Source organism: Monopterus albus, unplaced genomic scaffold (genome assembly GCF_001952655.1).
Source record: "Monopterus albus unplaced genomic scaffold, M_albus_1.0 scaffold182.1, whole genome shotgun sequence".
Lineage (NCBI taxonomy): Eukaryota > Metazoa > Chordata > Actinopteri > Synbranchiformes > Synbranchidae > Monopterus > Monopterus albus.
The window spans coordinates 644,268-660,582 of record NW_018128062.1 but is presented as its reverse complement, the minus strand read 5'-3'; the positions used below and the strand labels follow the sequence as shown (position 1 = coordinate 660,582).

The 16,315-nt window shown below is 39.2% G+C and overlaps 2 protein-coding genes across 2 annotated transcripts; one reads left to right on the top strand and one right to left on the bottom strand.

Annotated features, from left to right (window-relative positions):
• Window positions 1-4,101: 4,101 nt before the first annotated feature.
• LOC109969835 (NF-kappa-B inhibitor alpha-like) lies at window positions 4,102-6,495 on the top strand. Its single transcript, XM_020617022.1, has 6 exons — window positions 4,102-4,403; window positions 4,942-5,047; window positions 5,153-5,360; window positions 5,471-5,559; window positions 5,674-5,934; window positions 6,069-6,495. Exons 1-6 carry the CDS (start codon window positions 4,174-4,176, stop codon window positions 6,096-6,098), a joined length of 924 nt encoding a protein of 307 aa, XP_020472678.1. The 5' UTR covers window positions 4,102-4,173; the 3' UTR covers window positions 6,099-6,495.
• A 1,401-nt stretch (window positions 6,496-7,896) lies between these two features.
• psma6b (proteasome 20S subunit alpha 6b) lies at window positions 7,897-13,771 on the bottom strand. Its single transcript, XM_020617023.1, has 7 exons — window positions 13,574-13,771; window positions 12,402-12,496; window positions 10,847-10,928; window positions 9,369-9,524; window positions 8,987-9,165; window positions 8,664-8,758; window positions 7,897-8,100 (listed from the first exon to the last, which is right to left on the bottom strand). The coding sequence occupies exons 1-7, from the start codon at window positions 13,647-13,649 to the stop codon at window positions 8,043-8,045; spliced, it is 741 nt and encodes a 246-aa protein (XP_020472679.1). The 5' UTR covers window positions 13,650-13,771; the 3' UTR covers window positions 7,897-8,042.
• Between the last annotated feature and the right edge of the window lie 2,544 nt (window positions 13,772-16,315).

Below are 16,315 nucleotides of genomic sequence, written 5' to 3'. Positions count from 1 at the left end.
TTCATGAGGAAACCTGCTGCTTTAAAACTTAACCAATACCTGTGAACCTGATAATGATACTATCATCATGAGAGATTCCTAGTGGCAGTAGGGCAGTAGGACAACACATTATTTTGCATACATTCATCTTGCTATGTGTGTGCATGTATGTAACACTGTGGGAATGCCTGGGAAGGGAATTAAAGGTATTACCCTTTCTCCGAAAAACACCCACTCTTCCCCGAAAAAACATGCATTTGCACATTCAGCATGAAACCGATGCAACAAAGGGGAGGCCATAAGAATTTTTACCTCAACTTTGGTGGTTTCAGTCAGTCTCTGATGTCTGAAGTCCCATTTTCAGAAGCTGCAACACTAGAAAGATGTTAAATCACTTTGTTTTCCCAACATTCAGACCATGAAAACCTCATGACCATCTCCTGCCACTGCAAAGGAATAACTGTTCTTTTTACAGGTATGGAAACATGTTTGAAGCAATTTTTCCAGGAAACACACAAGATCAGTGATGTTTCTTGTAATTTTTTCTTTGTTTCCTTGAATGAGATAAATAGACCAGGTCATGCAAAGGTCACATAGTATTAACTTTATTCATTTCTACTCGTCATGACTATAAACGTCATGTCAATGCAATGTGACATGCATGAATAGCACAGTATCTGCTTAATATGAGATAACAACCACTTTATAACATTACACATGTAACACTGTGGTGAAGTCCCTCTGACTAAATAACAGCCTGACTCATACTGTTAAGCAGCGAGCTTGTCTAATCATTATTTAATACAAACCATGGAAAACAGCTATGTGTGAACTCCTCATATTTAAATACTCATTTTTACAGCAGGATTTTGAAAACATGAAGTGGGTGTAGTTCATATAAACTGGGTGTAAAACTGCTGTGTCACTGAGCCCACACCAGAAATGTGTTGAGGCTGACTGTCAGTGTCCACTGAGTGATTACTATAATAATAGAGTAAGAACTTCCTTCTGAAACAGGAGGGAGGTTGTCATGAATAACAAGCACACACCTGGGAACCTGAAGCTATTTTTATACAGCTGAGCTAGTTGCAGATTACTGACACAAGCTGCTAACATACATGAGAGAGCCAAAATTAAATAATCCAGTATTTATCAAACAACATGACCCTCTAGTCAAAGAAAGCATAAAATATTCACTACTTCTTATTTTACATTTAATTTACATTACGCTTTTCAAGTATGTGCTTGGTCAAATAGCGTATTTTGGGAAGTGTGCTTATTCTCTTTCCTAACAAAAGCTACATTCGATGGTTAATACCACTCTCATGTTAACTATAGAGCTAGAGCTGCAGACTTTTGGCTTCATGTAGCTTAAAGACTGAAAGCTTGTGGAAACAGCTAGTTCTGCCTCACTGCAAAATAAAAAATGCACATACCAGCACCTCAAAGCTTTGTAATTTACAAACAAGTACAAATGTGATACAGTTATCTATGTATGCTAATTATGGAACCAGAACATTGTTATCTTATTGTAGATTATCTTATTTTATAGACTGGAAACAGCTAGCCAGACTCTCTCCAAAGTTTAAAAAAATGCCACCAACACCTCTAAAGCTAATGTGTAATAAGCTAAATAAAAATAATGCGCTGTTCCTGCCTGCGTCTAGTCTAAAGGCTAAGTTAACATCTCTTAACTCTGACTCCATTTAGCAGTTGATCTGATTTTCTTATGTAACTCACAGCTGGAAACTGAATAAGCATGTTTCCCAAAATGTCAAACTGTTCTTTACAATAATAATAATAAGGTACCAAATTTAGGTACCAATCACTCTTACATAACATTTTTAGTGTCTAGTGCTGCTAAATAATTGCTGAAATTAGGGTACTGGAAAGTAACCTTCTGACAGAGAGATATACAAAATCAGGATCATGTAATCTGCTTTTTAATTATCATAAATTGCAATATTTTAATAAAGTATTTAACTGATTTACGCTTCAGGGGAATGTGAGGTTGAATTTTCTTGTCGCTTGGCTAGACTGCACACTCATTTGTCACTTTATTAGGTATCCCTAACAAATCCAACCTCAAATAAAAACCCAGTTAATGCAGCTCAACAGCTCTGGAATAAATTCTGCTCTCATAAAGGTTACAATGATCTATTTTCAATGTTTTGGAATGTTTTGTCCATCACACAGTAGTATGTTTTACAGGAATGTTATATTAAACTGCATTGGTAAATAATGCAAGGGAGGATGGTTAAGTGGTTGGTCGCACATCAAGTTTCATGACCTCAGTACTTCACTGACAGGGTTGTGATTCACCCTAAGGTGCTGGCTTAGCTAAGTGGTTTTTTACCAACACACAGACAGAGGGCAGCACACAGCACCTGACACTGAACTGGCGTCAGTGTTTTCTCAGTAGTTGGTTCCCATAGCAACCACAAGTAAACAGAAAGCAAATGACAAGAGCACTTGCACAGCATTGCAAAAAAAAAAAAAAGTTATAAGGTTCTCAGAGATGTAAAGTGGAAGTCCCAGTATTTCCCATACAGAGTGTAAATCTGACCTTATAAACACACATAAGCACAGAAGCTTGGCTACAGGAGAAAACACAGGGCTGCAAGAACGGATTGTCCCCAGATGCCTCATTATGATACTTGGCAGAGGTTAAAGAATGTGCGGAATTCAAGAAAGACACACAGAAGATATGGTCTGCGCCTGCACAACTGGTGTCTGTCTGATGTGACGCACACTCACAGACAGACAGAAGAACAGCCTGCTGAAGAGTGACATCACAGCCCTGCTGGGTGTGTATAGGTGTATGCGTGCATCTGGTTCCTGCAGCAGGCTATAATCTCAAATGGGTTTTGCCCGAGAGGTGTGAACGCTTCACCGCCCTTGGATACTGTTGCTATGTTTTCACCAAGCCTACCTTTCACAGTGTAAACAGAACTAATCCTGGGAATTTTACTTTAAATGTCAGGGGACCACAGATAGGTAGCCAGTGTTGTGAAAGACAAAGGAACTTGGTTTTTAAGACTTTCCTCAAAGCAACACTGGAAAAATGCAAAAAAGAGAAAAAGATTACAGGAAGAGTCAAAACACTGGGTGTAAAAAAGAAAAAGGTTTTTGTTTTTTTTACCAAAAGTTATAGGTTTTCTGCAGGACTTGACACAGTGTTTTCCAGACTCAAAGCAAGTTTGTGCAGGATTGTATGTGCAGTGCTAGATGGGCAAGTCCAGAACATCCTATTGTGGTATATGCAGTTTCATAAGGAGTCTCCATGAGGAAACTTTAGAATCTTCCCCCCTCGTCTGTACTTGGGCACATAGTGTAATCATGTACAGCAACAAGTGTGGAAATCTGTCCCCTGAATATGCTGGGTGTATATATTTGTCATTTTCTCACAACATGCAATATTTTTACATGCATACTGTCAGAACAAGATTTTTATAATAGAAGGATTAAAGTAACACATTTGGTAGGTCTGATCATAATAATGAAATTATCCAGATGTGTCTCAGGTCTTCTGAGATGGTAAAAGTATTTGATGGCGACAAAGAATGCACACAAAAATGCATAATTACGCACCAAAATGTAGAAATGTGTTCCTTATATTTTGTGTCATTTACATGTGTAGGAACCTAATGTTGAGATGAAACATAAATGTGCTTTGGGAGTACAATTTATGTATTGCATGGTAAAAACAACCGCAGAATTCATAGCAGCATTAAAAGTTGGTTTAAATTTGGCAAATCAGGCCAAAAGCATGAACTAGAAAATATGAAATTTCTACTTTGGTTAGCCACTTGAAACAGATAATTTCCCCAGTGCAGAAGGAAATCCTTCAGTAGCTAGACAGAGGCTGTCTGTCGCTCATTCATGGCCATCATGTCTCATTCATTGAAATAAATAACGACATATCCCCTAACCTACATAACAGGTGAAAATAGGTGTCTAATAGGAAACTACATGTTTTCATTCTGAGTCTTTTAGGGGGGGAGGGGGTTTCCTCACAAAAGCACAGCTCGATGTGATTTCCCTTGCTTTTCTAAGATAAGTCAATTGGAAATCCCCACCGAAGCTCCGCCCCACAGAGTGCACAAAACCCAGTGCGCTTCCTTCAGCTACTTCACTCTGCCCTGATCTTTGGATAGAGACTTAGCTGTTTCTTCTGACAGTCGCGAAGTCAGCATGGCCGTCCACGGAGTGCCTAACCACAATCAAATGGATTATAATGTCGATAATATGGATCCGAAACATGGGAAACTGCTGCCCTGCCAGGACGACCGTCTGGACAGCGGACTGGGTTCCCTGAAAGAAGACGAGCTGGTGAACGACTTTGACGAGTTGACTTTGGGCTCACAGGCACACACACACGAGTACGAGACTTGGAGAACTGCAGTGACTGAAGACGGTGACACGTAAGTGGAATTTGTATATTTGATTAAAAATACAATTAGGCGTTTGCAAATATGAGCTTTCTCCGTAAATCAAAAAGAGGAGTTTTGCACTAATGCGCATCTTCTAAACGTCAAACCCAGTGCATTAAAAATATGAAACACTGCAAAAGTGCGCATGAAAATGTATGGTTTTGCATGAAAACAAGTGGCGTGTGTGTGCGGAAAGTACAGCTCGTACTCTGTGTGTGTGTGTGTGTGTGTGTGTGTGTGTGTGTGCGTGCGCGCGCGCGCTTTGGCTGAGAGCGCAGTCTGGGCTGTGCTAAAGTCTGCGCTGCGCGTTCAGGAAAGTCCCTGGCCCGCTGCCAGTAACTGATAAAGCATCAGATGTGTCAAGCCACAACTGGTGGAAATAACCCTACAAAACTCCATTCTTGCGAAACGCTCCACTGTTCAGGCTTTGTTCTTTCTTACTGGGCTGGAACCACTTCCTCCGTGCGTATTTTTTTTTAAAGGCTATTACCCCCCCCCTTTTTTTTTCCCCCCCCCCCCCTCCATGCAGGCTTCTGCACTTGGCCATCATTCATGAAGCCACTGAGCATGCCCTCCAGATGATCAAGCTGTCCCACAGTCACCCCTTTCTCAACATACAGAATCACCAGAGACAGGTAATAACCAAAATCAAACACTAAAGTTTTTTTCTTTTTCAACACACACAAAGTGGTATAAAATACTATAATGATTAAATGTCCATTTTAAATCCCTTTCCATAGACTGCCCTCCATCTAGCAGTAATCACAGAGCAGCTGCAGCTGGTGGAGAAGCTGCTGAAGGCCGGCTGTGACCCAAGGCTGGCTGACAACAGTGGGAACACGGCTCTGCACATTGCTTGTAAGAAGGGCTCCCTCGCCTGCTTCGCCCTCATTACTCAGAACTGCCAGCGCCACCTCACCTCCATCCTGTCCTTCCCCAACTACAGTGGTAAGTACTGAGATAAAAGCAAACATCTACGCACACAGATTTTGTTTACTTTGCCATTGTTTGCTTCTTGACTTTGCTAAGCAACTCTTTTCTACTTTTTCTCTTCCCAGGACATAACTGTCTCCACTTGGCATCTATCAACGGCTACATTTCACTGGTGGAAAGCCTTGTTCAGCTGGGTGCAGACATCAATGCACAGGTAGGTGTCATTAACTTTTAAGTGAAGACAGCCAGCATCACTTTATTTGGAAAATAACACCCAAAGGAGAAGCAGGTTTACCTAACATTACGTTTTTCGTGATGTTTTCTGTAGGAGCAGTGCAGTGGGCGAACAGCACTTCATCTTGCTGTGGATCTTCAGAACCCGGCACTGGTCCGTTGTCTCCTCGAGCTCGGCGCTGATGTTAACAGCTTGAACTACGGTGGCTTCACGGCGTACCACCTCACCTATGGGCGCCAGAACGAACAGATCCGCTGCCAGCTCTATGAAAAGACAGCACAGGAGCTGAGGGAGCTGCCTGACAGTGAATCAGATGAGAGCGATATGGAGGACCTGGACCTGTCGGAAGATGAGGTCAGTATCTGATTCAGAACAGCAGAATTATGGGGTGTCATATAGGCTGAATCACCCAAGGATTTCTTTTAACTTGGTCTTTAAATGGTAGGTTACTTACTGTTTTGTTTTTTTTCTTGTTTTCTTGCTTCTAGCTGTATGACGATATAACATTCGGGAAATAAACAGAACCATCTCTCTACTGGAGGTGTCAACGACAGTGAAGCTGCTACTGGGCTGCCCAGCCATGGGTCCCAGTGAGGGACAAAACAGTGTCCGTCCCCCCGTCCAGATCCAAGCCCACAGGTGCTGGCCCCGGGATCACAAACATGAATGAAGATGGTGTCAGTCTGGTCATGTCTGGTCCAGATCACAGAACTCTGTGCCAAAAACCAAAACACCAAAGACTATGACCTCCATACAGTCCTTCTGTATAATGTATAAATATATAGATGTGTATATACCAGAGAAGACGTAATATATTGTAAATACAGAGATATTATTTTTGTACGTGTACATATACCGTATGTTGTGTGAATTTAAACACTATTAACAAAAATGCTCAGAATAAAAATAAGTCTATGAATATTAAGAGTTTTGATTCATGTTTCCTCCACTGTATATAAGGGTGTTCTCCCCCATGACAACTCTTTCATGGCCTTTCCGCATTGTAAAACAAGCATCATTTCTCTCTTACCAAAGTGCTGAGGAAGACAGTCATCACCCAGACCAAAATGATCACACTCAGCCATTTGGAATAGTCTGGGATTTCCTTGTTGGGGCGAAGATATCACCAGGTCTCTGAGTCACTCAGTTGAAAGTCCCTGGGCAGTACAAGAGGAACATAGTGTACTTAAAATATTCCACCCTGCCCTGGAACCATTGTTGAATAGCACCTAGTAACTAACATGAGGTAGAAACACAAAGCACATTTTGTACAGATGGAAGGTCTTTTACAAAGTGAGGAAATGCACTAGAGTTAGTATTAACTGCTGTGTCATAATGATCAGGCAACTTTGGGAAGTTTGATACGTACACAAGTGCCAGGAATTTTTCAGAAAGGAATTACCTCAACTATGTGACAGTACTCGCTTCATTTCCCAGTCTGAAGTAAACCTGGAGTCAACAGTCACTCAGGAAATGTTCCTAAGTGATTAAGTGTAATGGTGTAATGTGATTGTTCTCAGGGCTGTAGACCTGTACAGGAACCGTGGGGGGGCAAGTTCTTACTAAGGAAAGCAGGAATTAGGAGACATGTAACTATTACTCAAAGCAAAAGTCCCAAAGATTAGAAAGACATTTCAGATGAGATGACATGACATTTTTGCTGATTTCTGTTTCTGATTCAGATAACTCACATGGCAAGTTAGGAGGGCAAGACATGATGTGAAGAGACTGTCCATAGTGTAAAAGCAACTGAGAATGACGTGTTCAACATCATTTCCGATGTGATTCGTCTAGAAGCTGAGCCGAACAAGGTCATTTACTAGAACACTTGGCCTTAATTTCTTCCCGAAACACACACTACAGCCCATATGTCAGCTTTGTCAAAACCATTCTGCAGTATTATGAGAAACACATTTTCCCTTTGCAAAGAGAAACGTGTTCTATGAGCTGAAGCACTGCCATCTATTTCTGACATGCTACAAGTGGTTAAAATGTTTGAGAAAATTAGGTCAAATCTGATCTACATCACTTGTCGAGTAGTAAAATAAGCTACCCACAGGAGCTCGGTATGTCATGTGATTTTTAGAGCTTCAGACACAACAGGAAGCTCAGAGGTATGGTACAGTTCTCACTCGCTTATGTTCCCGTTTAACATTTTCCCCTGCTGCTAAATGCAACTGATAACATGGCCAGAGGTTGTAAAGTTAATTGTATTGTAAATCTTTTATGTGAAGTAAAAAAAAAAAAACAAGATATGCACCCAGATATGAAAAATCCTATGTTCCAAAATAAATATTAAAACATTACCAAGGAGAATTATTTTACTCCAAAAACTTTTTTTTTTATTGAATGAAACAGTGGGGTAATGTACAGCAAACAAAGATAACGCCAGTCTCCATCTGGGAACTGCAAATCCCATCATGCGCTAACTGAAATCCAACAGGTGACACATCTCTGCTCGCTCAGTCCCGCTCTGCAAGAAACACCAGGTGGGCGTCCACTTCAGTCTCTGTCAGCATCCTGAGAGGAAATGAGAGACAGACGATGATTCTCATTTCCAAAATCTATTTTAACCCTAACTACGCTGCAACGACTTGACAGAAAATCAGTGGACTGACTTGCTTTTCAAGTGAAAATGTCAAAAATTCAGTGCTTACGGCTTCTCTGTATTTCATGTTTATCTTTGGCGTATAATAGTTTTAGGCTGCTGGTTGAATAAATGAAGAGATCTGAGCACATCTCCTTATACAGTGGGAAATTAGGCATTACTCAGTTATTTTAGACATTTTGCAGACAAATGTGATTGAGAAAATAATCAGCAGATTAACTGATAATGAAAATGAAGGTTAGTCACACCCCATGAATTTCAGTATTGTTAGGACGCTACTTATTTAACAAGAGCCTTTAACATTACGTTGAATGTGAGCAGTGACTGATGGTGATGACAGTAATAAAACACAATATCTGCCTTAAAAACCAAAGATAAAACTAATTCTTTTGATAAGTGCTGTTCTCATCTTAAAAGTGTTAACTGCCACACAATGGGTCCTTGCTGAATCACCATGTATTGCTGGTGTTTTTACCTGAACTTGGGGTCTTGTGTTGTGACCACGCCCACCTCGAGCTCAGAGGGCTTGAAGTCAATGGAGAGAACCGTTGACAGGCAGGAAATGGCTGTCTAAAAGAGGGAAACGGGGGAGGACATAAAAGGGAGGAAGGAGTGAGATCAGGTTTCTGATATTTTCATTTCATCATTTAATTATCCCCACTGATGGTAGCTCCATTGCTTTATACGTTATATAAGATGACATAATGCTATAAAATGAAAAACCTCACAGGTTACTTTCACGTTAATGTTGCTTTATTATCAGCCTGTGCTACATCAGTGTAGCTAGACTTTATATACCTCAATAGTTTGTTCAAAGGTCCAGTCCAGTTTCTTTTTCACTTTCTTCTCCAAGAAGCTGGTAGCTTCTGTCTGCTTCACTCCGGCAGCTGTGGCCTTGAAGCCACAGTAGTAGCCTGCTGGGTCGCATTTGTACACCTGGGGGCCGTACTCCTCATCTACGCCGATCACGATCATACCTGCAGGTTAAACGGCACCAGAAAGGACAGTCACTGAGACATGTTGGCCATTTGGCAGTCTGCTCTGACAATTCACAAAAGGCCTGCTCCAGAAGACACATGGGTTTGTAGATGGGGGGGGAGGAGACAAAAAAACCACAACACTTCTGACAAAAATAAAAACCATACATCAAAATAAATAAATAAATAGAATCCATACTTACAGCAGCCCAGTGGTCGCATCTCAGCATTCTGCGTGTACACTTGTGAGATGTCAGCAATTCTCTTACACAGCATGTCCACTGGAATCTCATAACCGTACTTGTACTGCCAGTTGGCTGCCTCGTAGCGAGCTCGCTGCACTTGGGACCTGCTGTCAGCTGCAAAAGATAAGAGACAGGGGGTGGGGTACAGCTGATTTGTTTCAGAGTAATGCTGTAGTCCAGACCACCTAAACTGAGACTAAGTCAAGAAAAAGATCACTGACCGAGACAAGACCAAGACCAGTGGAGTTAAACTGAATTGGATAGTTTGATAGTACTGGCTCCCCTGTGTTTCAGTGCCACTAATTGACACCATATAGGAGCGAAGCTACTGAGTATTTCTTCCTGATTAAAATTCTCCAAAATTGTCTGTCATTGCTAAAGCTTTTATTTTGTTTTTTCCCCAAATAAGTGGTGTAGTATAATCAACAAGAGACCCTTGCTGTGTGAATTGATTGAGTTACATTGTACGAGACTCTACATTGTAAGAGTGAAGTTACTGAATATTTTACCAATACAAATTCCCCAAAATGATGCAAAATTTGAGTGTTTTAATTTAACCAAGAGGAGGCCCCTGGCGGCTGGACTGAATTTGACTGTAGACTTAGACACTATATAAGAATTATTTAATATTTTTGTGGTAGGGTCTCTCTTTTCGGTGTTGCACTTTGTAGACGGTCCCTGCACGCCGGTCTCACAGCCAGCTGCACAGAGACCACTGTTAATGTTCAGTGAAGGTGTAAAGTTTGGAGGACAGTTCATTGCTATGAAAACTGGGTTGTAGCTTGTTTTTTACCTTACAGTTGGAAAGAGATGCCATTTGTGTTTTAACCATGTTTTGCTTGGCTTATTGTTCTGGGAACTTAGAATCTGTTAATATCATTGCAGCTTTACCATAGTCCAGCTTCCAAGGCTAATGCAATTAGTACATTAGTATCTTTGTTAGCTAGGTTAACTAATTCTTTAGCTATAAAATATACCATATTTGTTCTATCTTCTGTCTGCTGTCATTATTTATCTTATGAATGGATTTTTTGTATATTGTGTTGTATGCTTTGAATTTTAATGTTGTAAATTTGGATGGCTGCCATCTTGGCCAGGTCTTCTTTGGAAAAGAGAACTTTGTCTCAATGGGACTTCCTTGTAAAATAAAGGTTGAATAAAAGACATTAAGCCACTCTGGGTGTAACTAGCATGCTGACAGTACAGAGGAATGTCCCATCAGCTCTTTGATTAGCTTGACAGTCAATCACATAAACATCTGTCCAAACACTGATCACTGATTAGCAGGTACCCCAGAGTAAGAATATGGATAAGCTACAGTGTCTGCAATGAAAATATTTTTTAAGTTCAATTATAACTGAAACATTTGCATTACAGATTTAAAAAAAAATCAAATTTAATATTTTTTATTGCAATAAAAACAGACATGAACTTACCTGTCATCCCTGACATAACACATCCAATATTATCTGTTATTCTAAAAAGGTGGGTCACTGTGGAGGCGTCCAGAAGCTTGTCCTGTTTCAAAGAAGAAAAAAGAATAAACATGTGACAGTGGCTTCATTATTTGTTACTACCATGTCCATAAAGTGTTCATGTGTGATGTAAAAACTGGGTATTCAACTGATCAGAGTACACTAAAATGCGATAAACTACTACAGTACATGTACACAACAGCCACTAAATATCCTACCACCTCTGGCCACATAGGAAGATATAATCAGGAGTAAAAACACAATTATACCTCAGGAAAACGCAAAATGATGCGTAGCTGCCTCCATCCTCAAAGATCCCACCCACCCCCAGCATGGACTGTTCACCTCCCTACCCTCTGGCCAGAGGTTCAGAAGTGTGAAGTGTAGGACCTCTAGACTGAAAAACTTTCTTTCCCTTTGCCATCAGACTCCTAAACAGCTGAGGAGTTTATTACCAGGAAATACATGATGTACTGTTTACATTCTGTGTGCACATGCATAATTGCACATTGACTGTTGACTGCTGCACATGCTGCTCCCATGCAGCATACATTCTCTTATTATATTCTTATATATTTTTATTTTACTGCTGCATTTGCTGCTTAAAGTGCCTTAGATTTTGTGTTACTTATTTATCTACTTTATATTTCATTTGTATTTTGTGGCATTCATGTGGACGGCAAAGTAAGAATTTCATTGTACAGGGAAACATGTTTCCTAACTGTGTATATGACAAATAAACACTTTGACCTTGAAAATGTGAACTATATAATAAATCATTTACATAATTTATTTTATCAAACATTTCCTGGTAAAAAAAAAACAAAACAATGAAGTTTAATACAACACCCCTGTCCTCATTAAGGCCATAATGTTCAGTTTTAGAGCACAAACAGCAGCCTCCAAAAGGATCAGATGAACCAGCACCTCTGGAAACCAGCACCTTTGAGTGATCCAATATCAAACCATAAAATACTGGGATCAATCTTTGCATCTTACACATGGTCAATCATTTTGCACATTTAGGCCAAAAAATATATCAATGTGTTTTACTTGTCCACAATTCTGGAACCAGTAAATGTGTTCACAGTTTAGTCTATAATGTGGACTTTGCACAATTTTATATTTAAGGAAACAGCAGTGCTCTTCATTTGATGACTGCAGAAAAAATTAAGTTAAGGGTCTTAGAATCAACACTAAATGAATCATCATGAATCGAAAGAAAATGAATTTAATCTAGACTTTGTGAATCAATATCCAGTCAAATCACATCTGGCCCTATGCATTAGACTGCATTATTTATTTTTTTTAGCTTGGAGTACCTAATAAAAGTGTATAATTCAATACATGGAGATCATAACAGAGATATATTTAAATGTCAGCACACACAAGGGAAAAGGACTAAATGTCTTCAGCGCAGGAAGATGCAACTTGTATTCCCCTCAGAATGTGCGTTTACATTGCTTAAGTACTGCCGCTTTCACAGCAGTATGAAAACAACCTGATATCAACTTACCGGTACTTTCTTCTGTGTTACAACAACTGCACAGTCCTTCCCCCGGACTGCTACTGATGTGAGTCCACCTTGGTTTATAGCCTTGAAAGCATATTCTGCAAACAAGCAGCAGACAAGGGTACATGTTCATCTGACAACAACAAAGAACGTTAGGATATGGTGATACACAACCACAGCATCCAGTGATTTTAGACAGAACAGTCAGTATTTTCAAAAAGATAGCCGTGTCCCTCACTAATAAATTAGAGCAACAAGCAAAGAACTGTGACCAGCTGACACTGTATTACTGACTGTTTCTACGGCTCGCAAAGGTTTTGATTATGATGTTGCAACCAAATGAATGTTACTTATTTACTCTATTTTTATTGTGATTTTATCCTGCCATGTAAAGTACTTTGGTCAGCTGGATGTTGTTTTTAAAGTGCTATATAAATAAATTTGATTTGGTTTGGTTACTTGTGTGACTTAGGCCTATATGCAGCTGCATATAAAACAGGAAGATAAATATAATGTTGTTTGACATTTCTTCTTCTGACCCATTTTATGATGGTGTCCAGAATAAAGTTTGAAATGAAATAAAGTACATCAATATTCTCTGTATTAGAGCAAAGTATTAAAGGAAAACAGCAGCAAAAGTCCTGTCCATGTCTAATTTAGCTTAGAAAAGAGACACTAAAACTGAACAGGAAAATATAGAAACAACATATGATATATTAAGGTAGACTTTCAGCCAACCAACTTCACCAAGAAATTATGCATAAAACTGCTAACACTAGGACAAACGCTAACAAGACGAAGAACGTTTAATTAAAAGGAACATTTTAACGTTACTAGTTAACTTTCGAAAACAGCAATATTTGCCTCAAAAGCAAGTTGACACTTTGAGCAATGAATCAGCTTGACTGCAATGCTAACCATGCTAACTAGCCAACTAGCTGTTTTGGTTCGATGTGTTTTGTTTAATGCGGCTATGAGAAAAGTAGACCTAAAATAACAACTTGAACAAAATCTTTAATACTTGTGGTGTTATATATATGATACTACTTTTACTAATTACGGGTGTTGTGTATCAGCTAGAAGCCAAGCTAAACGAACCATGACAGAGCATTTAGCTAGCTAGCAAACAAACGAGCCTGCGAGCCGGTTTTGTCTGTACAAATCCCCACACTGACCGACTTGATAGAGCCTTCCTTCTGGAGAGAAGATGGTAATGTGTCGATCGAACCCTGCACTTGAGCCTCGGGACATTTCACAAAGTTAAGTTGGCCGAGAAATTCGTCCAAATATATCTGCAAGCAGATTCTACTTCATGCACAATATTTCCACCCGGAAGCTGAACTGAGGGGTTCTAGGTTCTTCCGGTGTGAGAGGCCTCCTTCGTTTCCATGGTGATATAGGTATAGGCTAAGACACGCTGCGCCCGAAGAAATGTTTAAGTAGCGTTTCGAAGTATTTGTACTTACTTGAGTACAAGTACTACCATTTTGCTTTATATATCTGCTTCTCTACATCTGGGAAGGAAATGCAGGCATTTTTTTTACTCCACTAGCTACATTTTTTATGTCACCCATTGCAGCAAATAAACATTTTACACTAAAAACAATCTCATAAAATATAGCCTAATGCATGGCCAAAAGCAGCAACAAATAAAGTAGTTACAGTTAGCTATAGCTTCACCACTTTACACATAATGCTATTTACACATGAAAAGGTAATAATGATCCAATATTGCAATAATGTAACATTTGAGGTTAATGATGTCTTACTTTCACTCTTTTTGAATGTTAGGATAATGATAATCACCTTTATTGGCCAAGTATGTTAGACACAAGGAATTTGTTTCCGGTACAGTACCGAGGCACCAACTCAACCAATGGCTCTAACCATCGGGGGTGGGGTCAGTGTCTTGCCCAAGAACACTTCAACACACGGACTGCGGGCACCAAGATTCAAACCTTCAACCTTCCAGTTGGGAGACAACTGCTCTACCCACTGCACCGTCACCTGGCACTGTAGGTTGCCTTTTACAGTTTTGCAGTGATAAGGCTTTGAATACTTCTCTCACCACTGTATTTTGAGAGTGGTTTTCTGATGCTTTAGTGCAATATAGATAAAATATAAAATAAATAATACGAAAAATGGAAAAGAAAGTCACAGATAGGATACCGTATAGGCCTACAGGAGACCTGACCTTTTTCACAGGAGGTATATTGACATGTCTTAGCAGTAAAAGCATAGAATATTAATTAGCCAGTTCCACGGCCCTGGTTCCTGTGCATGCTGGCTCACCTTCATGGCTTAAATGAACATTTAAACCAAATGTTGGTTCTGTTCAGTTAACAGCATAAAACATAGCTTAAAAACATAGCTATCCTTCATTGATCAGCTTGATACATCATAACATTTCCTAATTTTATGAGAATTTCTTTTAAACATAATTTAGAATTGATAATGTTTCACTTGTCTGCCATAGAAAACAATATATTATTTTATGCATGTGATATCAGAGACACCGATTGTAAAATAGGTTTAAACACAATGAGTTTTCAATGCTCTATAACTGTCTTGGTGTTAATAATATGTCTATATAACACTTTTGACTTGTCATACAGGACAAAACACAGGTGTTAATATCATTCATGATGTGTTTACAGTGTCTACAATACCAAGAACCAATCATTCATTGTATTATTTACACCTGTGCTTTACATACTATGGACTGAGAAAATGTCTTATACAGGATGTAAAATGCCCTGTGTATACTGGCTCATTGGCTTACTGGAACACTTACATGGATGGGTGCCATCATCAATAATATTTAAGTATACCTATGCCTTTCCTGATAGTTGCACTATTTACTGTACTGTATAAAAAGGCCTGTACTACCTTTGTAAATCTTTTAATATTTAACTTTTGCCCTTTCTGATTTGAGCATTTCACATTTAGTGATACATTAGCTATTACTTTACTGACTGAATTGTGTACACTAAGCAGTTTACTTTTGCCTGATATAGACACCAATATAGTTTTTGCATAACCTGCATGGACAAGCTATAGCTGTAATAAAACTAGGTTTTCTTATGATACTACAGGATTAGTATTCCTCATCATATAACAAGCTATGTGGAAAAAATGCTGTTGTTTATGTGGAACATGAGCTTTTTCTAGGACTTTTATTTGCAGAACAAAATCACTGATAGCTCACGTGGTAAAGGCTCAATTCCTATTTCCTTGATCCTGAAAAAAAATCTAATATGAATGCGTCATCAGGGATTTTCCCTCTGTCCGCAGGTAACTAATACAGTTGAAGAGAGGATGTTTGCTTCCTCTTTAAAAGTTAACACATGTAGACAGTGACTCATACAACTACTCGGTATCATCATCAGTGATAATCAGTAGTTGAACCTTAGGTCTACGATGCCAACAAGGGTTTTTTTTATAAAAGTTTTTCATATGGTTTTAAAAATTTTGGCTTTAGTTGCCATGTGACTATCCAAGTTTAAACCTTGTATGGTATCTGATATAGGCTAATTATAGATGGCATACATGAGAGTATTTGTATTAAACCACTGGACCATATTTCGGAAATAAGACCCAATTGCACAACATAATATATATGCAATAAGGTATTTTAACAACATTCATTCATCAAAAAATTAAGGCAAAGACGTTTGTCCACTCCTGCACAACCACAAATATTCTTTGTAAATTAAGTCTTGCAGATGGACAAAAACTTGAGCCAAAAGATGCAGTTTAAAGATAATTTTAGAAAACTGGAGAATAAAACATTTCTGAAGAAATTTTCGGTGTGCAAGCCTGGCCATGTGCTATTGTTGCTGAACCATCAGTCAGACTTGCAGAACACAGCAGTACATGGTCTGTCCACACATGATGAAATAAGACCCAGTGACAGC